The sequence below is a fragment of the Syngnathus leptorhynchus genome, chromosome 2 (assembly GCF_054491065.1).
Source record: "Syngnathus leptorhynchus isolate UIUO chromosome 2, UIUO_Slep, whole genome shotgun sequence".
Taxonomy (NCBI): domain Eukaryota; kingdom Metazoa; phylum Chordata; class Actinopteri; order Syngnathiformes; family Syngnathidae; genus Syngnathus; species Syngnathus leptorhynchus.
Window position 1 is genome coordinate 7459003 of NC_141196.1, and position 15001 is coordinate 7474003.

The following is a 15001-nucleotide window of genomic DNA, read 5'->3' on the forward strand; positions in this document are numbered from 1 at the left end:
CGTGACTGCTAGGGTCAACAGGTGGCAATAAATGTTTCTGTATTTGAAAATTAGTTAAAATACACAATCTAACACTGCTTCGTGTCGATGCCGGCGATGAAAAAATCTAATATTTCATCATATGTACATTTTTTGCTGTGGTGTGGCATATGTATCTAATGAGGCTCATTAAAGTTTACAAAATACTGATTTAATGGGATAGTTTTAAGAATATACTGTAGCTTTAGGATCTCGTTCTGTCATGTATGAAAGTGAAGGTCATGGAAGCAGTCATATGACCATAGATCACAAATAGACCTGTCCTTCCTGTGCTGTAACACTGACCCACAAACCTAGCTACACCAACCTGTTGCCCCTTATCCTAGATCTAGATTAACAGGCATGCCCTAATGATGGGTGATCTATAAAACAAACAAGCCTGACTACAGACATCAAGACCAATGACATTTTCAGACTGCCAGGTCAACTTTCAGACTGGAAAGAAGTACATATCTCAAGAATTGCATTAGCTAAATCAAATACAAAACATGAGGTCCATATAAAAAACTGGCAAAATGTTTTTATTACAATTAAAAAAAATTGTATACAGAATCCATAGAACAAAAATCCGCAAAAGTCCTATTAGTTGCGGACAACTTTGGCTGCTAAAACAAAACCACACCTACAGAACTTGTACTGTATGCTCAACCATTTTCTGTGACTTAATACTTCTCCAACAACATAAGACAACATTATCAAACAAAACGATGCATCTATTTTCATTTTTTTACAAGAGGTATGAATCAATAGCTTATTTGATGAATGCAACATCAGGGATTTTTCCGTCCGCCTGGAAAGACAAAAAAATCTTCGTGTTATCAAACAGGAAATGGTACCAAATGCAGATAGTTCAAAAATAAATTACCTGTAACTGTGTGAATATTTGCCCTGCTTTGTTAAAGTCCCATTCATTGTCTTGTAAACACCTGCAACAAAAAAAATGCTTGTTCAGACATTTGAATACAGCATCAAAGAAACCCTTGCAGATTTAGGATAAGACTGACTTTTGGGACCATTCCAGGTTCATGCCTGATGTCTGCGAGAAGGCCGTGAGCATCTCCTGCTGATGTGAAGTAAGAGTGGGCACCGGGCTGGAAGATGGCGTTGGAGCGGGTGCCACAAAAGCCTTTCGGATCTCTTCTGTCGTGGCCATTCGGATGAAGAGCTGGTCGTTGACTATGCACAGGCTGTAAAAGGCATTTGGCTTCATTGTCAGTGTTCATTCAACTACAGTTATATTTCAAATCACCTTTATCCATTAAAATTACTGGAAATGCCATGACAAGGTTTAAAAGTTATTCGTTAGACTTTCAATGTAGAACAGAGGATTGTTTACCCAGAATTTCCTGCAGGGACTGTGATAAAAACTCGAGAGAAGGCCATAGTAGAGTCTCTGGATTTTCCATTGACAGCAACTAATACAAACAAACAAAAAAAAGGCATATATATTTATTAAAATGCAGACAGTACATCAGTAGTCCGTTCATCAAAATAAGACAAATATAACAGTCACCCTCTTTGAAGACTCCGCTGACGGTGAATGACAGGAGTGTGTTCTGTTGAGAAACAGACAGGTAATATATAAATATAAATAAATAACAAATATCTAACAACAAGGGTACACCTTGACAGAGTACTCACCGTGTAGGTATTGACATCAATAGTGAAAGAGGCGATGTCATGCTGAGTTTTGGGTAGCTCATTAATGAAAGCCACCACATTGAGACGCGTGTGCTTCAGCAGTCTGAAGCGGATCGCTGTAAGAGATACAGTTACACAGAATGAGAACATGGCATGGCATTACTCGCCAAAATGACAACGCTATCGCTAAAGTCTCGTGACTTACTCGAGTCTCTGATCCGTTTCAGGTTTCGAGTGTCTTTGTGGTACTCCCCCAGACTTGACCTAAAAAAAATATATATATTGTGGGTTTGCGGGAAAACTTAACTCAACACCACGACGTATCACATCTAATTGTAACCGAACTGCCGATGCTCAATGGCAGACAAAGCGGCTGGAACACTTCATCGCTTTATGCAAGAAGGGCAACAAATGAATTTTTTTTTTTTTTTTATTTGACCTTTTTACCTGGAAGGGTTTTGGTTGGAAAAAGGTGTTGTGATGGACAACGATGCACCGTCATGGTAAGCATCCAGGAGAGGCTGTCTGTTCCCAGAGTCATATATACTGTAGTACCTGACAAAAATTGCATGAAAGACAAGTTAGAGCATTGTTGCGCCCTGGTCCCGATGTTTTTAGATTTTTGCGACACAAACTCACTGTTGCAAGAATCGAAGGATGAGGCCCTTGATTTCATCGGAGCCGAAATAGCTTCCCTGAATTACCAAATGAATATAAACGCAGTGGTCAGACTTTCAGTCGTCAAGTGATGCAGCGCATTATCTTTTCCTTGGGTAATTGAAACCAAATGCCCAACTATTTTGCGTTAAACAAAAGTAATAACCTTGCAAGGGGGGATGGTGGTGGGTGTTTCCACGTCAAATCCGATGGGCGGAGGAAGGTCATTACCATCCTAGAAAAAGCACACAAAAATCTGATAAGCATTCAATTTATATTTTACAGATGTGACACGACTCCCATTTTCCCCCAATCTGCAGTGGTGGCTTGAGACATAAATTTAATTTGTTCCGTGACCACTCTTGCAACTCAAAAACACTTGTATCTTAAATCATATTTCCCATTGGTATAAACGGCAATGTCATTAATTCACTCATCTCAAGGCACCAACTTATATCCCCAGCACAAATAACAAATTAGGTCAACGCTGTTAGTAGAGATTACAATATAAATCAAAAAGTAGACTCACGAGTTTAAGTAGGCGGGGGAACCTCTGCCGCACAGCACTGGCATGGGAACAAGAAACCCAAAGAGCATTAGATCATCACCATAAAAGGAACAATACCAATACATTGTGTTTGCTGCAGGTGGCAAGCACCCTCCGGTTAGTCTATTTGACATCACCATGTGCCTCCCAACATCTCAAGTTTAAGTTGCTACACTGTCTCTTCTGCAGAAATACTGCTGGTAACAAAAGAATTTAAAAGGCAGAAATCTACGGTTTGAATCTTGGCTCAGGCTTTTGTGTGGAGATTTTGCATATTTACTCCACGCGTGTGCAGGTTTTTTTTTTCCCCATGTACTTTGGTATCCTCCCACATTCCTCCAAACTTGCTTGGTAGGTTAATTGAAATGGATGATCAAAATTATCCAATAGAACAAAAGCGAATGCGAGTAGTTGTCCATGTAGACTGCTATAGACTGTCATGTCAGGTGGGAGAGGTTCTGTCTCACCTGACAGCCATGACACTTAACAGGATTGGAGTAATAAAAAAAAAAAAAAAGTACTATTAATGGAAAACTGCCCACATTAAACATGTCACATTTGTCTTCTTACCCAGGAGTTATGAATGGAAGCCTTATAAAAAGCTGTCATTCAATGCTGTTGAAAAGCAAACCTTAAGGTTCTCCCTACAAAATATTAAGATTGCAAGGTACTTTGCGAATGAATGTTGAGTGTTCCACTTCAAGTGAGAAGCCATGTTTTCTGCTCTTAAAGGTAGTTAGGGAGAATTAAGATTCCTGTCATGATACTGAGTCAGAGAAGCAGGGAGATGATGTGGAATCTTTCTGAACACGTGCTTCTTGATTTGTTTTTGTACTTTTATAATTTTTCTTCCATACACGTCTAAATAGCCCATTTTATGTCATCATCTTGTGCGGAGATGTTGAAAATTCCCACAATATAACCCAGCCAACAATTATTTCCTTTAAGACCATGCAACGACACTGCTCCCCCATCTCCATGTGCACTTACCCGCAGGCGTACTCACCCTCTCCCCCAATACGGACATGGGGAAGCAACAACCACACTTATCTAGAAGCACATACACACGCACACACAGACTCAAGCCACAGAGCCAGTCTGACAAGACTGCAATGGAAATCTGCACACGTCTTCCTTCTGTAGTCGTAAAACAAAAGCTTTTTGTGACATCTCATGGTAGCGGATGATAAAGAAATGGAAAAAAGACAGAGACAAACTCATGTGCTTGACAAAAACCTACGAGTAAACGTGTGAAGAGAGCAGAAGTCAGGAGAGGAGGCTTGTCGCACTGCGAGTATCCGCAAGAGAAAAGTTGAAAATACAATTTCAGTGTAAGCTGGGCCCAGCCGCCCCCCACTGCTCATCCGTTAGCAACTGCTAAGGCAAATAAGTACTATACTCGGCAATCTTAAAATAGAAAAAGTCCATCATTGACTTTCAAATGTCTAATGCCAAAGCCGTTGAAGAGATCAGACTAGAGATACCCTGCCATGCAGGATTGGACTTTTTTTTTTTTTTGCTCTGGTCAAAGTCACCAGCAGCATGGAAGAGGGAGTGTTTTTCTTCTTGTGGCCAGGTAAAACATCAGTTGAGAATGTCTCCACCAGAGGCTTTTTCAAGCAAATTCATCCATTTCGGTGGGCCAGCTGGTTGGCGCATCACCTCTCATTGACAAACGTGCGTCCCCCTCCGCCCATCGGCTTCTCCTGTCCAGTCCCGCTCCTCCACTGGTGGCGTGAGGCCGCGCACGCCAGGACTGAGGCTGGGTAATCGTGACTGTGCCTGCCTTAGGTTGTCCCAAAGTTTCGGAGGTGGGATCTTACCCGTCATTGGCTATCCAGCCTTCCATACCCGCCTGATACGGGAAGCCGAGTGGGCAAGGGTGTTAGCAGTGGAAGGGGGCGTCACTGGCTGTGTGCACTTTTGTTACTTCATCCATACGCAAGTTAGGACATAGGTTTATGCCACACTCTTGTATACACAACCACAATATAGTCGTCTGAGCGCTGCTCAGGATCCCTGCCATTTTGTCACAGCACTCCATAGGATTACCGGACCTCTCTGTCTATTCTAGGACTACTAACCGTATACTCCTATATTGGTGTTTTGCTGCTGTTTATGGGATGCCTGCAGGGGATTTCAGCAGCGGGAGCGCTGGGACCAGCAGCACTGAGAATTATAGACCAGAGTTTGTATTTCCCCACAGGCATAGTTGGAAAAGAAAAGACAGCTTCCTAAATTGAGACGACATCAAGGACAGCAAACAAAATATCTGCAGTTGAAGTAGAAAACTTTAAACGCCATCCTATATCTGAGGGGGAAAAAATATAACTCAAGTGATTAAACAGTAAATCTGGAACCAAATGAGATCCTGCAAAAAAAATTATGGAAACACACAAACAGGGAATGAACGGAATCACTTGGCTATCCTTCCCTGCTGAGGTACTAAACATCCTCTATATAAGACAAAGGCTTCTTTTGTTCTTTGCACACACGCACCTCTGGACATACCGATCTGGCATAGATATTAATACTTGTGTGTTCCCTGCACAACAACAGATCTTAACCCCCAGAATGGTTAACTAACCTGATGTATGAAGCCTGGTCCTTGAAGAGATCACACAACGGGTTCCTGACCAGCCACAGCTCCACCAGCTTCAGGCCTTTGACTTTGTCCAGATCTCGGTCTAACTTCAGCTAAACAATGACAGTATAATGGTTGGTGCGAAAACATACAACTGTGTTGATGAAAGGTTATTGATTTCCACACTCACCTCATTGTGGGAAAGGTTGAGGCTCTTCAAATTAGGCACTTTTGTAGTCAACTCACTAAGGTCATCCAGTTTATGCAGACGGTTGTTGCTCAGGTTCAGGCTGGTCAGCTAGCAATAGACAAATAGATTGGTATAAAAATCCGAAAAGCGCGCGTGTTTGGGGGGGATTATATTGTATATTTATTATAAACTTCTTTCACCACACCTCTGGAATATTCTCTTCAATAATCTTGATGACTGCTTCCATATTTGTCTTCCTATTCAAGATGACTTCAACATTCTGGGAGACCAGGTCTGTCACAGAAAAATTTGATCCCACGGTTCAGGCAAGATGACAAGAAATGCTTAGCTACTTCTGTCCGTAACAGTTTGTTTAACGCAAAAACAAATATTCACAGTACACAATTACACCGTTGAATATACCAATGGTGCGGCAAAAGTATTGAGAATGTGTACTTACCAGGGTCTGTCCGGATATTGTTCAAGTCCAGAGCTTGTTGTGAGCCATCAAAACGTTTTGCCATACACTGCTGTTTTAGAACACAATAAAGACTACAAATTAATTATTTTAAAAAAATAACTTCTTAGCACAGATGCACAGAGACCAGTAACAAACTGTGGTGGGCGTCCCAACACGCTGATCTAAATGCTACAATACACTAACATAAATACCACTCTATCAGCCTCATCTTTCAGATAGATTGAATAAGAGCAATACAATGTCAAAGGTCAGATGCCTCAGAACTGGGCAGCAACAACTGAGGCTTTCTAAACACTGTTATTTTCCAGAGGGTATAGGTATGGTTTAAGTGGATCCATAGTACTGCGACATCAACATGTTTTTAGGTGGATCAGAGAGGAGTTATATTCAATACCTCATTCAAAGACATAACAGGACTTCAAAATTATTTTTAACTTACCCTCAAATGTTCGATATCTTCTGGTTTGAGGTCAGACAGGAGGAAGTTGGGTGGATTGCTACGATTGACGTGCACTTCCACCTTAACAGAAGAAACGCCACATCCGTAAACAAGAGGCCCAATTAGCATTTGTTACATGCACATTATTTGTGGGTACAACGGTTTACCGCCATAAGCAGGCAGTCTCGCATATTACTCAAAAGCAGTGGTGGTGGCCCAGTCAATGACTTGACATCATATCCGATCCCAACACATTAAAATAAACCAGCTGGATTATTTTGGCTAAAACAAAACTAGACACAAAAATGGAAACCCCAGATAATTTTCAAACTTTACAATGGTGCCCCCCTTTACACATTGAGACCTCAAAGTGGGAGCTCTGGCGGTAGACTTCAAAGGAATTAAGTTAACTTACACACCTTGTAGCCGTCTGTGTCGGTGATTTTGTGAGAGCATTTATGCAGAGCATTGGCTGCAGCGGCATCGTCCAAATAGAAATGGGCTCTGTTATGGTCAACGTGGTACTGCAATAGCAAAGTGTAATGCAGTGAAAAACAACTTCAAAATAAAAGAACTTTCTGCATTACATCAGTGACTCCAGTTGTTGAAGAAAAAAAAAAAAAAAGTGTTCAACATAAAGATGCTGCGCCTTACCTGAACAGGTGTGTAAGTTACAGAGCAGATGTTCTGAAGCGCAGTCAATAACCATTTCTTTTCATATTTTTTCCCATGAGGAATCTAGGGAAAAACACCATTGAAAGAGATATGAAGATTAATAGAGCAAAGGAATTGTGGAGATGATAGTAACGAATGTGATACGCACGGTCACTTTGTACCAGGTGGCACGGTTTCGCCCTCCACCCCCTCTGTCTCCTCTAAAGCCTCCTCTGCCACCTCCCCCTTTGCCTTGTCGCCGGTCTCGGCCGTCTTTTCGAAAGGGCCTTCCGTAAGGTGTGCTAGATACAATAATTAAATAAATACACAGGACAAAACCTATTAGTTTGAACAAGGCTGAATTTTACAATCCAAAGTGTTGTCTTTCCGCTGACAAAAAATATCTCATGTAAATTTGATGTTTTGTAATAGCTATATGGATTGCCTTTTAAACTTCACAGGATAGAAGTTAAAACTATGCAATACTCACAATCTGTTCTGACCGCTATTGTCTTGACTGCTGTCATTCATTGTCACATCTCCATCAGTGTCTTCAAGTCTGGAGCGTGGTCCTGGACCCCCAAAGCCTCCTCCATTGCTGCCACCACCCTGACCGCCACGTTGGCGGTCTCTACGGAAGCGTTCGTAAGCACGACCTTTATTGGAACTTCTGCCTTTACGGTTGCGATTGTTGTTCGGTCCAGCGCGGTCATCATGCTCTGAAAGATAAATAAATATTATACGGTGTATTGATTCAACTTTACATTTTTTAATCAAAACCATGCATATCATTTAAGGAGAAAAATACAACAAATTGGGAAATCAGCTTTGCTTATTTCAAAATGTTTTAAGAAGCAAACATTTAAAACAAAGCTGTAGAAAAAAAAGGCACAATGGTTGTGTTGTCTACTTAATAGTCGTTGCTAAACATACAGCAAATTATTTTTAAATACTATTAAGTTAAGATATTGTAACAAAATGTGATTATTTTGAACAATAGTTGAACCAGCCACTTGCTAGGAGATCCGAATTCAAAATTACTTATACAGTAATTGGGTTTTTTTCTCACTATGAATTGGCTGGAGACAAGTCCAGATTGTACCCTGCCTCCTGCTCAAAGCTTCAGTGCACCTGTGGCTCTAGTGGATAAGGAGTTTGAAAATGGATAAAAGGATGAATATATAACAGGCCATCATACAGTAAATGTGAAAAAATGAGCTTGACACTTGAATATATTCTTCAAAGATTTGACAAAGTTGCAATTTTGGAACAGATTTGAATGAGAATCAAGAAGTAGACGCACACGATTAGCTTTAGTAGGCCACGTAAAATGATGTGGCAGGCCTCGAGTTTGACATCCAGGTTTACATGTGAATCTCCAGTTGGCAAATATGAATCTAACAAAGTCAGTATGACTGAATGACAGGACGAAACGAGTACTCGCCTATAAAGATCGCTCTTTCAAACCGTGATTACATAATATGGTCCATTAGAGCAAGTGGAGAAAAGATGGGCCGAGAAGGAAAAAGTTTACCTCCTGAAGTCATGAAACCCGTGCATCTAACCTCCCTTGACAGCATAGAGCCTGAATAAACAATGCACCAGAAAGGAAAGGGGAAAAAGATTAACGATGTACTGAAACATTACTTACCAAAGTAATGGGCGCCTTCCGCCATCTTCTTGAGAGGGTGTTCGTAAATAATTACCCAAAACAGCCAAGGTGCCCCACTGTGTTTATAAGGTGGACTGGTAATGCGAGTAGATTTAGTTATCTTCAAATAAAACAAGGGCACTATAACAAAGAAGAAAGGGCACAGCTGGCCGTTGCCACGCTAACGCCTTGTTGTAGCCTAGTTAGCTTCAACGACTGTGGTGGACATTAAAATGGCGGATGTGTACACTTTCAGCTTCCGGGTTACGTTATGACAGGATAAAGTCACACCACGTTTGAGCATGCGCCTTAGACAATAAACCGCAAAGGTCTACCCTCAGTAGAAAATAACTAAAATTAAATTAATGATAGATATCATCTAATAAATCGCAGCCAAGCATATATTTCCGAATCAATAGACGTTTAATGGTCAAAATCAACTTACTTTGGTGTAGCGCTCGTGTAACCTGCAGGTTGGGCACACGTTTCCACTGCGTGTCCATGTACGGCACAAATGTATCTGTCTGGTTCACCTACATTGTCAATAAAAATAAATAAAAAGCAAACCTATCGTTTCTAAAAAATAAATAAAAAAAAAACACTCTTAGATTGGCAAACACTTTCTCTTGACAAGGCGCGGCTTCGTTTCGCTAATTTAGATTTAGCTATCCTTCTGCACCTGTCCCATTCTGTTAACTGTACAAAATTGTGCACTCACCGAGAAACTTTTCAAAATTGTCCACATAATTTTGTATGTATTTCTTCTGGTGTTTGTGACGCGACGAAACGACAGAACAACGACAGAGTCGTTTATCCACTGCTCACGTTCTTATGACTCGCGTCGTCTCACTTTTCAGTCTCGGCGGTATTCCAAATGGCGCCACTGTGTGACGTCACCGTTAATGAGTTCCACCCTAATAATACTTATGTAAGCAGTAATTGAGACACGTTTACGTTGCATTTATTTGTTAAATAGAATGCATTCACACATAAGCACAACCACATGTTGTGAAAACATATTTAGTAAAATCTTGTAATAAGCGGTCTTGTGGATAAGATGTATTTCTTCAGCTCCAGAAATTCCCAATTTAACGTAAACTTTCTTCATAGAAAGTAAATCCGACTGGTGCAAGTAACTGAGAAACCTCTACTGTTAATTTCACACAACACAATGTCTTTTGTTCAGGCCAAGTAAAATCCAGTCATAAAGTGGAAACAATTATAGAATGTGACAGGGTGATCGAGCAGAAAGACATGACTACTTTCAATTGATGCGGACGAGATGTCTTTTCATGCTGAGGTCAGACCAACACTCTCCTTACAGCTAAAATCGTCTCAAGTAGGTGTATTGTTGTCACCATTTCCCAACCTGACTGCTGCATTCGTTTGGGCCTGCCAAAAACAAAAGCAATTAAAAATCAACGCATCAACTTTGAATGAATGAATCAGCATGCATGAGGAATGTCGCTCACCTGCTCTGGTCTGTCTAACAGGAGTCTCGTGTAACTGAAGACTAAGAAAACACTAAGGAAGATGAAATTACTGAACATCCCCACAACAGCTGACAGGACTGGGAAGTTGAACAGCAAGTACCTGAACAATGAACACATCTTAGTAGTCCAACTTATTTACCTTAACAGCCACATTTAGTATCTTATTGATGGAAATGACATGTCATGTAAATGTACTTGTAAAGTACAGTGCAATAATCAATATAGATGGATGGTCAGCACATTTTGAGGTTGTGGGTTAAAATCCGGCCTTTCCATGATCATTGCCGTGTTTGCATCAAGTTGTCATACCAACACATGTTTTCACAAGATATGGCAACAAAAATTACCCTCTCACCTTACACCAGTGAAATAAGCGTGGATGACGAGCTGGGATGAATAGATCTGCACCTTGCTGGATAGAATCTCGATGACGGCTGTGGCCGAGGGGGAGTACTATTCATGAAAAAGAAAGGAGAGAATGAGTTTTGTTAACAATGTAAACTAGATCTTAAAATTAGAATTTGCTCAAAAAGATTGAGAATTTGGTTGATGACATAGAACAAACTGCGCACAGACAGTTGCACTTACTGGGTTGTCTGTGTATTCCGAGAAGAGTTCCACCGCTAATATTTGCTTCTGCTCAACAACTCCACCCAGGAGCACCGGGAAGAACAGCAGTGTTGACATGGTCCTCAGAAGGTTGGACTGGTAACGCAGCATACTCTGATACAAGAGTGTCACAGCACCGTTGTTACATTTCACTCCAGAAAAGTCCCAATGGACATTTTGGACTTGGCTGTGAAATGCATTTTTTTTTTTACTGCATATCTCCTGCTGGACATTTTTACTGTACAGTACCCGCCTCCTGCCTATTTATGATTCACACTATGCTGTACTGTAATTGCATTTTTTGGGTACGGAGTGAGGTGAGGAGAAACCTGCCCCGTGGCACACACACAAGCATGACTGCTTTTGCGCTTCAATTAAAGTACTGTCTGGTTGCTTTGGCGCCATCTTGTGGCTTCTCGTGGAGAAGTAGCTTGAGGAGATTCCTGTTGTGCTGTGATTTGGTGGCTTTCATAGCCCCACTTGCTGATTTTTTCCAATAATGCAACACAATCATTAGAAGACAAACAAACAACTATTATATATGAGCCCCATTTCTGACATGGCTCTGTTTGAGCAAGTTATTGATGCTATACTCACAAAGCGAGAGCTGGAGGCGGACGGGAGTTGCCTTGCCTGAGAAACACACGGAAACGTGGTAGTGAATCCAGAAAAGTCAGCACTAACACGCTGATTAACAGTCCGGGGCTTCATGGAGAACTCCGTGGGCCACTTACGGAACGAGCGGACGTCGCCACTTGGCCTCCGTCACGAGAGAAGCAGGTTGTCCTGATCATGAACATCCCGAGCTCCTGGTTGGTCTCGGAATCAGGCATGTCCAGTTGGAGAGTCATTTGATAGGCCTGGCCGAATGTCAACACCTGAACATAGCGAATAATCTTTAAAATAGCCGATGTGTTTTTGTTTTTTATAAAGGGCAGCTTCATACTCCAATTTGTATTTTATGTTTAATATACAATACAGGTGCATTTCAATATATTTGAATATCATAGAAAACTTCATTAATTTGAGCCTTTCTGTTCTGTTCTCATGAAAATACCTTTCTGCAGGCCATTTCTAATTATTGCTATATCCAAATATTTTACATTTTGTTTTAAGATCATGTTTATTCTATTGGTTTTCATCAACTAAGATATAGTCAAAATATTTTTTATATTTCACTCTGTGTACTGAATGTTTATGATATACAGTACAGGCGTCAACTGATTTAAACTAAATTAAGCCTTAAAACAAGTGCAAATTTATTTTTATTCTATGGTCTGATTTCTCATGAAAATAGGGAGTTTAATCTCTACAAATCAAACATTTAAACCAAAAAACATGCACATATATCAAGTATATGTGCTCACACACAGTAATTGCACATACAGGCAAGTTGTTTCTCATCAGGGAGACGTTGGCCACGGGATACGAGCACCTAAAAGACTTTGGAGAGTCACAGTCTGTCCTGCAAATGCAAAAAAAATAATAATAAATTGGACCATAGTTTGATGGAGAAATGAGATTTGAAAAGTGTGGACAAAGGGTGTCGTTGATACTGACTTATCAATGCGGCCAAATGTGCCATTTCCTGATGCCCTTGAACAGCCCACACTCACCTGTAGTAGTAGTGCACTGGTGAAGAATAAGCCACCAAAGGCATGTAGGAGTAGTAGAAGCTCCCATACAAAAAGGCGGAGAGCCAGAGAAGCAGCACCAGCACGGAGAGCAAGACGACGCTCTGCACAACCCTCTGACGGACACGGAACATCGCACTGACAGCGGCATCGTTCAATCTCGTCACCAAGCCAAAATGGACGAACGTTTCCTCTCCAGACTGCATGTGATTTGCTTGATCCATTAAATCTAAAAAAAAAAAAAAAAGAATATAAAAAAAAAAAAGCAGTCAGCTTCATCAGAATGGGGTTAAAACAGTTTGCTGTGCTGATAAAGATGCAATGATTTCTGAGGACCAAACAAACATTCATTCATTGGCCTGAGAGGTGTGAAATCAGCGAGTCTAATTTTAGGTCACAAGCAGAGCACTTTAACATCAGATGACTGCAGATGGATCAAAAGTTAAAATGTTCTATTTGGAGGTCAAAATCAGCAAATAGGCATTCAATGACTTTTATTTTATGCATTTTAATTTTCAAGCAAGCTTATGTTATTAAGAAGCACCCTACTAAACAAATGAAGGAATACAAATCAAACAGCAACAACTTCGAACATTTCCCCTCACAACTGTGAAGCCGCTGGTTAGATCCCTCAAGCAGATGCTGTTTATTCTGTGTGACTTGATGGTATAAAAGGTGTGGCACCAACACAGCCCAATATGTGAAGCAATATCACTTACCTTTGTTTTCGGATGCTCCATTAACAGTGAGGAGAATCAAGTCTTGGTCTACTGTTAAGATGAATCAATGTGAACAGCTTTCCAATTCTGAGCTCCTACAAGTCAAAGAAAAAGTTTTAGTCCAGCCCACGGAGGTACGCCTGCCAACTAGAACACAGTTCTACTAACAGGGCAAGACAGAGTCACAAACACACAGTTATTATTTTTATCTGGCACATTTTTGTATTTACACATTAGAATGTGGACTCAAAATTGAAGCGACAATCACAAAATATAACAGTGTCCAAAATTCATGATGTACAATACGACACATCAGCTCTCTTACATACTTAAAATGTTTTGATCAGTCACAGAGGGAGCTACTTCAACACTCAACAAACTTTTACTGTATAATACCACTAAAGTACTGAGTATAGAAGCTAGAGGTGGGGACAGGGGGCACTGGGCCCCCTTGAAATATGTTTAAAATAGCGACAATAGATTTACACAATTATAATACACATTGCTTAAATTATACATAAATGTTTTGATTATCAATACTTCCAAAATCGCTGCTTTCTACAACCTTCTAGCATATTGAGTTGGTTTCAACTAAGTAGTAATTAAAGACATTTTACCCGATCATGTTCAGGCGCTTACATCTGACTCTTAACTCATAAACTCAAGCAAGGATTTGTTGTGCTTCAGTGAGACATTTATAGCCAAAAAGATATCAAGTTTCATTTGAATTCACAGTGCCTTCTGCTTCTAAGCCAACACAAAGCAATAATTCTATTTGATAAAGCTTGCCTTTACTTGCAGGACCCTCTGAGGGGAGTGTAGGGATGTTGCGCCGACAGCCTACAGGCATTGTGGGATATCTTCTGTGATTTTTGACTGAGAGAAAGAAAGAGAAGACAGCACTGGGAGGGAGTAGATACTACAAAATAGATGTGAGAAAGCAGTGCATTGAAAAGTAGAAAAGGAGCTCCTTCAGCGATAAAAACAGCTGAATGGGGAGCGCCTTGTGAAACCAGTTATTTTTACAAGACTTACTCCTAGGTGAAAACAAAGGCCGCAATTAGCGTTGGAGAGCTAGTCAAAAAGGGGCATAGTCATTATGTCATAGAGCTGAAGCATCTCACACTGGTCAAGATAGATTTGCTGTCAATGACAATGTGACCTAGTACAAAGCCCTCCTTCCTTTCTCTTAGCATATCTGAGGTGATTCCGGAGGCTCACATCCATCAGCCTCTGACAACATGATAATCCCTCTCATTAGAAACCAGCTCCTTCAGTAGCCGCTTCCATTCATGTCTTCATCCCGATTTTACCCTCCCATTACATTGCCCATGTAACCTTTCACTGATATTTTGCTAACTGCCAGGTTGTTCTTTGCAGAGCTGATGGCTTTGGAGATAGCGTTTGCACTGATGCCCCAGTCACCCTTACTCACTATCTTGAGTGAGGCTTGGGTGCATTGCCCAAGGGTCCCTTGGGGGGTGGGAGGAATGGGGGGGGGGGGGGGTGCTCCTGCTCCTGTTGAGAAGCGTCTGGTGGGGAAGGGATGGTGCCACAAGCCAGGTTGGATGTCGCTCTGTGTGGGTTTAAGCCTCGGCCTCTTGGGTGGCTTGGCATCAAAGAGAGCCATAAGGGCAACTCAGGAGGAGGGCTCGAGTGAATT

The 15001-nt window shown here is 41.1% G+C and overlaps 2 protein-coding genes across 6 annotated transcripts; both read right to left on the bottom strand.

The window, feature by feature from the left end:
- Positions 1 to 539: 539 nt before the first annotated feature.
- On the bottom strand, positions 540 to 9770 carry nxf1a (nuclear RNA export factor 1a). 5 transcript variants are annotated; one of them, XM_085904459.1, is made up of 23 exons: positions 9602 to 9770; positions 9329 to 9416; positions 8767 to 8817; positions 7723 to 7951; positions 7402 to 7534; positions 7233 to 7316; positions 6998 to 7102; positions 6579 to 6659; positions 6119 to 6188; positions 5864 to 5952; positions 5659 to 5766; positions 5472 to 5581; positions 2867 to 2903; positions 2504 to 2572; positions 2320 to 2375; positions 2128 to 2235; positions 1886 to 1944; positions 1681 to 1796; positions 1553 to 1595; positions 1376 to 1454; positions 1044 to 1226; positions 905 to 965; positions 540 to 829 (listed from the first exon to the last, which is right to left on the bottom strand). In XM_085904459.1, exons 1-23 carry the CDS (start codon positions 9626 to 9628, stop codon positions 791 to 793), a joined length of 2025 nt encoding a protein of 674 aa, XP_085760585.1. In that variant the 5' UTR covers positions 9629 to 9770; the 3' UTR covers positions 540 to 790. The 5 variants fall into 5 exon arrangements, with proteins under 5 accessions (XP_085760585.1, XP_085760602.1, XP_085760594.1 ...); XM_085904476.1 differs by having other exon boundaries at positions 9329 to 9459; positions 9602 to 9753; XM_085904468.1 differs by lacking the exon at positions 8767 to 8817.
- A 66-nt stretch (positions 9771 to 9836) lies between these two features.
- LOC147060528 (seipin-like) lies at positions 9837 to 14268 on the bottom strand. Its single transcript, XM_085904519.1, has 10 exons — positions 14128 to 14268; positions 13339 to 13433; positions 12602 to 12848; positions 12372 to 12450; positions 11720 to 11863; positions 11583 to 11618; positions 10965 to 11099; positions 10732 to 10829; positions 10356 to 10476; positions 9837 to 10275 (listed from the first exon to the last, which is right to left on the bottom strand). Exons 3-10 carry the CDS (start codon positions 12841 to 12843, stop codon positions 10219 to 10221), a joined length of 912 nt encoding a protein of 303 aa, XP_085760645.1. The 5' UTR covers positions 12844 to 12848; positions 13339 to 13433; positions 14128 to 14268; the 3' UTR covers positions 9837 to 10218.
- Positions 14269 to 15001: the final 733 nt, after the last annotated feature.

Coding starts and splice junctions, on each gene's coding strand:
- nxf1a (XM_085904459.1), bottom strand. CDS start 9,628: ATGTGGACAATTTTGAAAAGTTTCTCG. Junction 7,317..7,401: donor CCACCTGGTACAAAGTGACC/GTGCGTATCACA, acceptor GTTTTTCCCTAG/ATTCCTCATGGGAAAAAATA. Junction 2,904..5,471: donor GACCAGGCTTCATACATCAG/GTTAGTTAACCA, acceptor TTCCCATGCCAG/TGCTGTGCGGCAGAGGTTCC.
- LOC147060528 (XM_085904519.1), bottom strand. CDS start 12,843: ATGGATCAAGCAAATCACATGCAGTCTGGAGAGGAAACGTTCGTCCAT. Junction 12,451..12,601: donor CCAGTGCACTACTACTACAG/GTGAGTGTGGGC, acceptor TTGCATTTGCAG/GACAGACTGTGACTCTCCAA. Junction 11,100..11,582: donor CCGCCTCCAGCTCTCGCTTT/GTGAGTATAGCA, acceptor CTCTTGTATCAG/AGTATGCTGCGTTACCAGTC.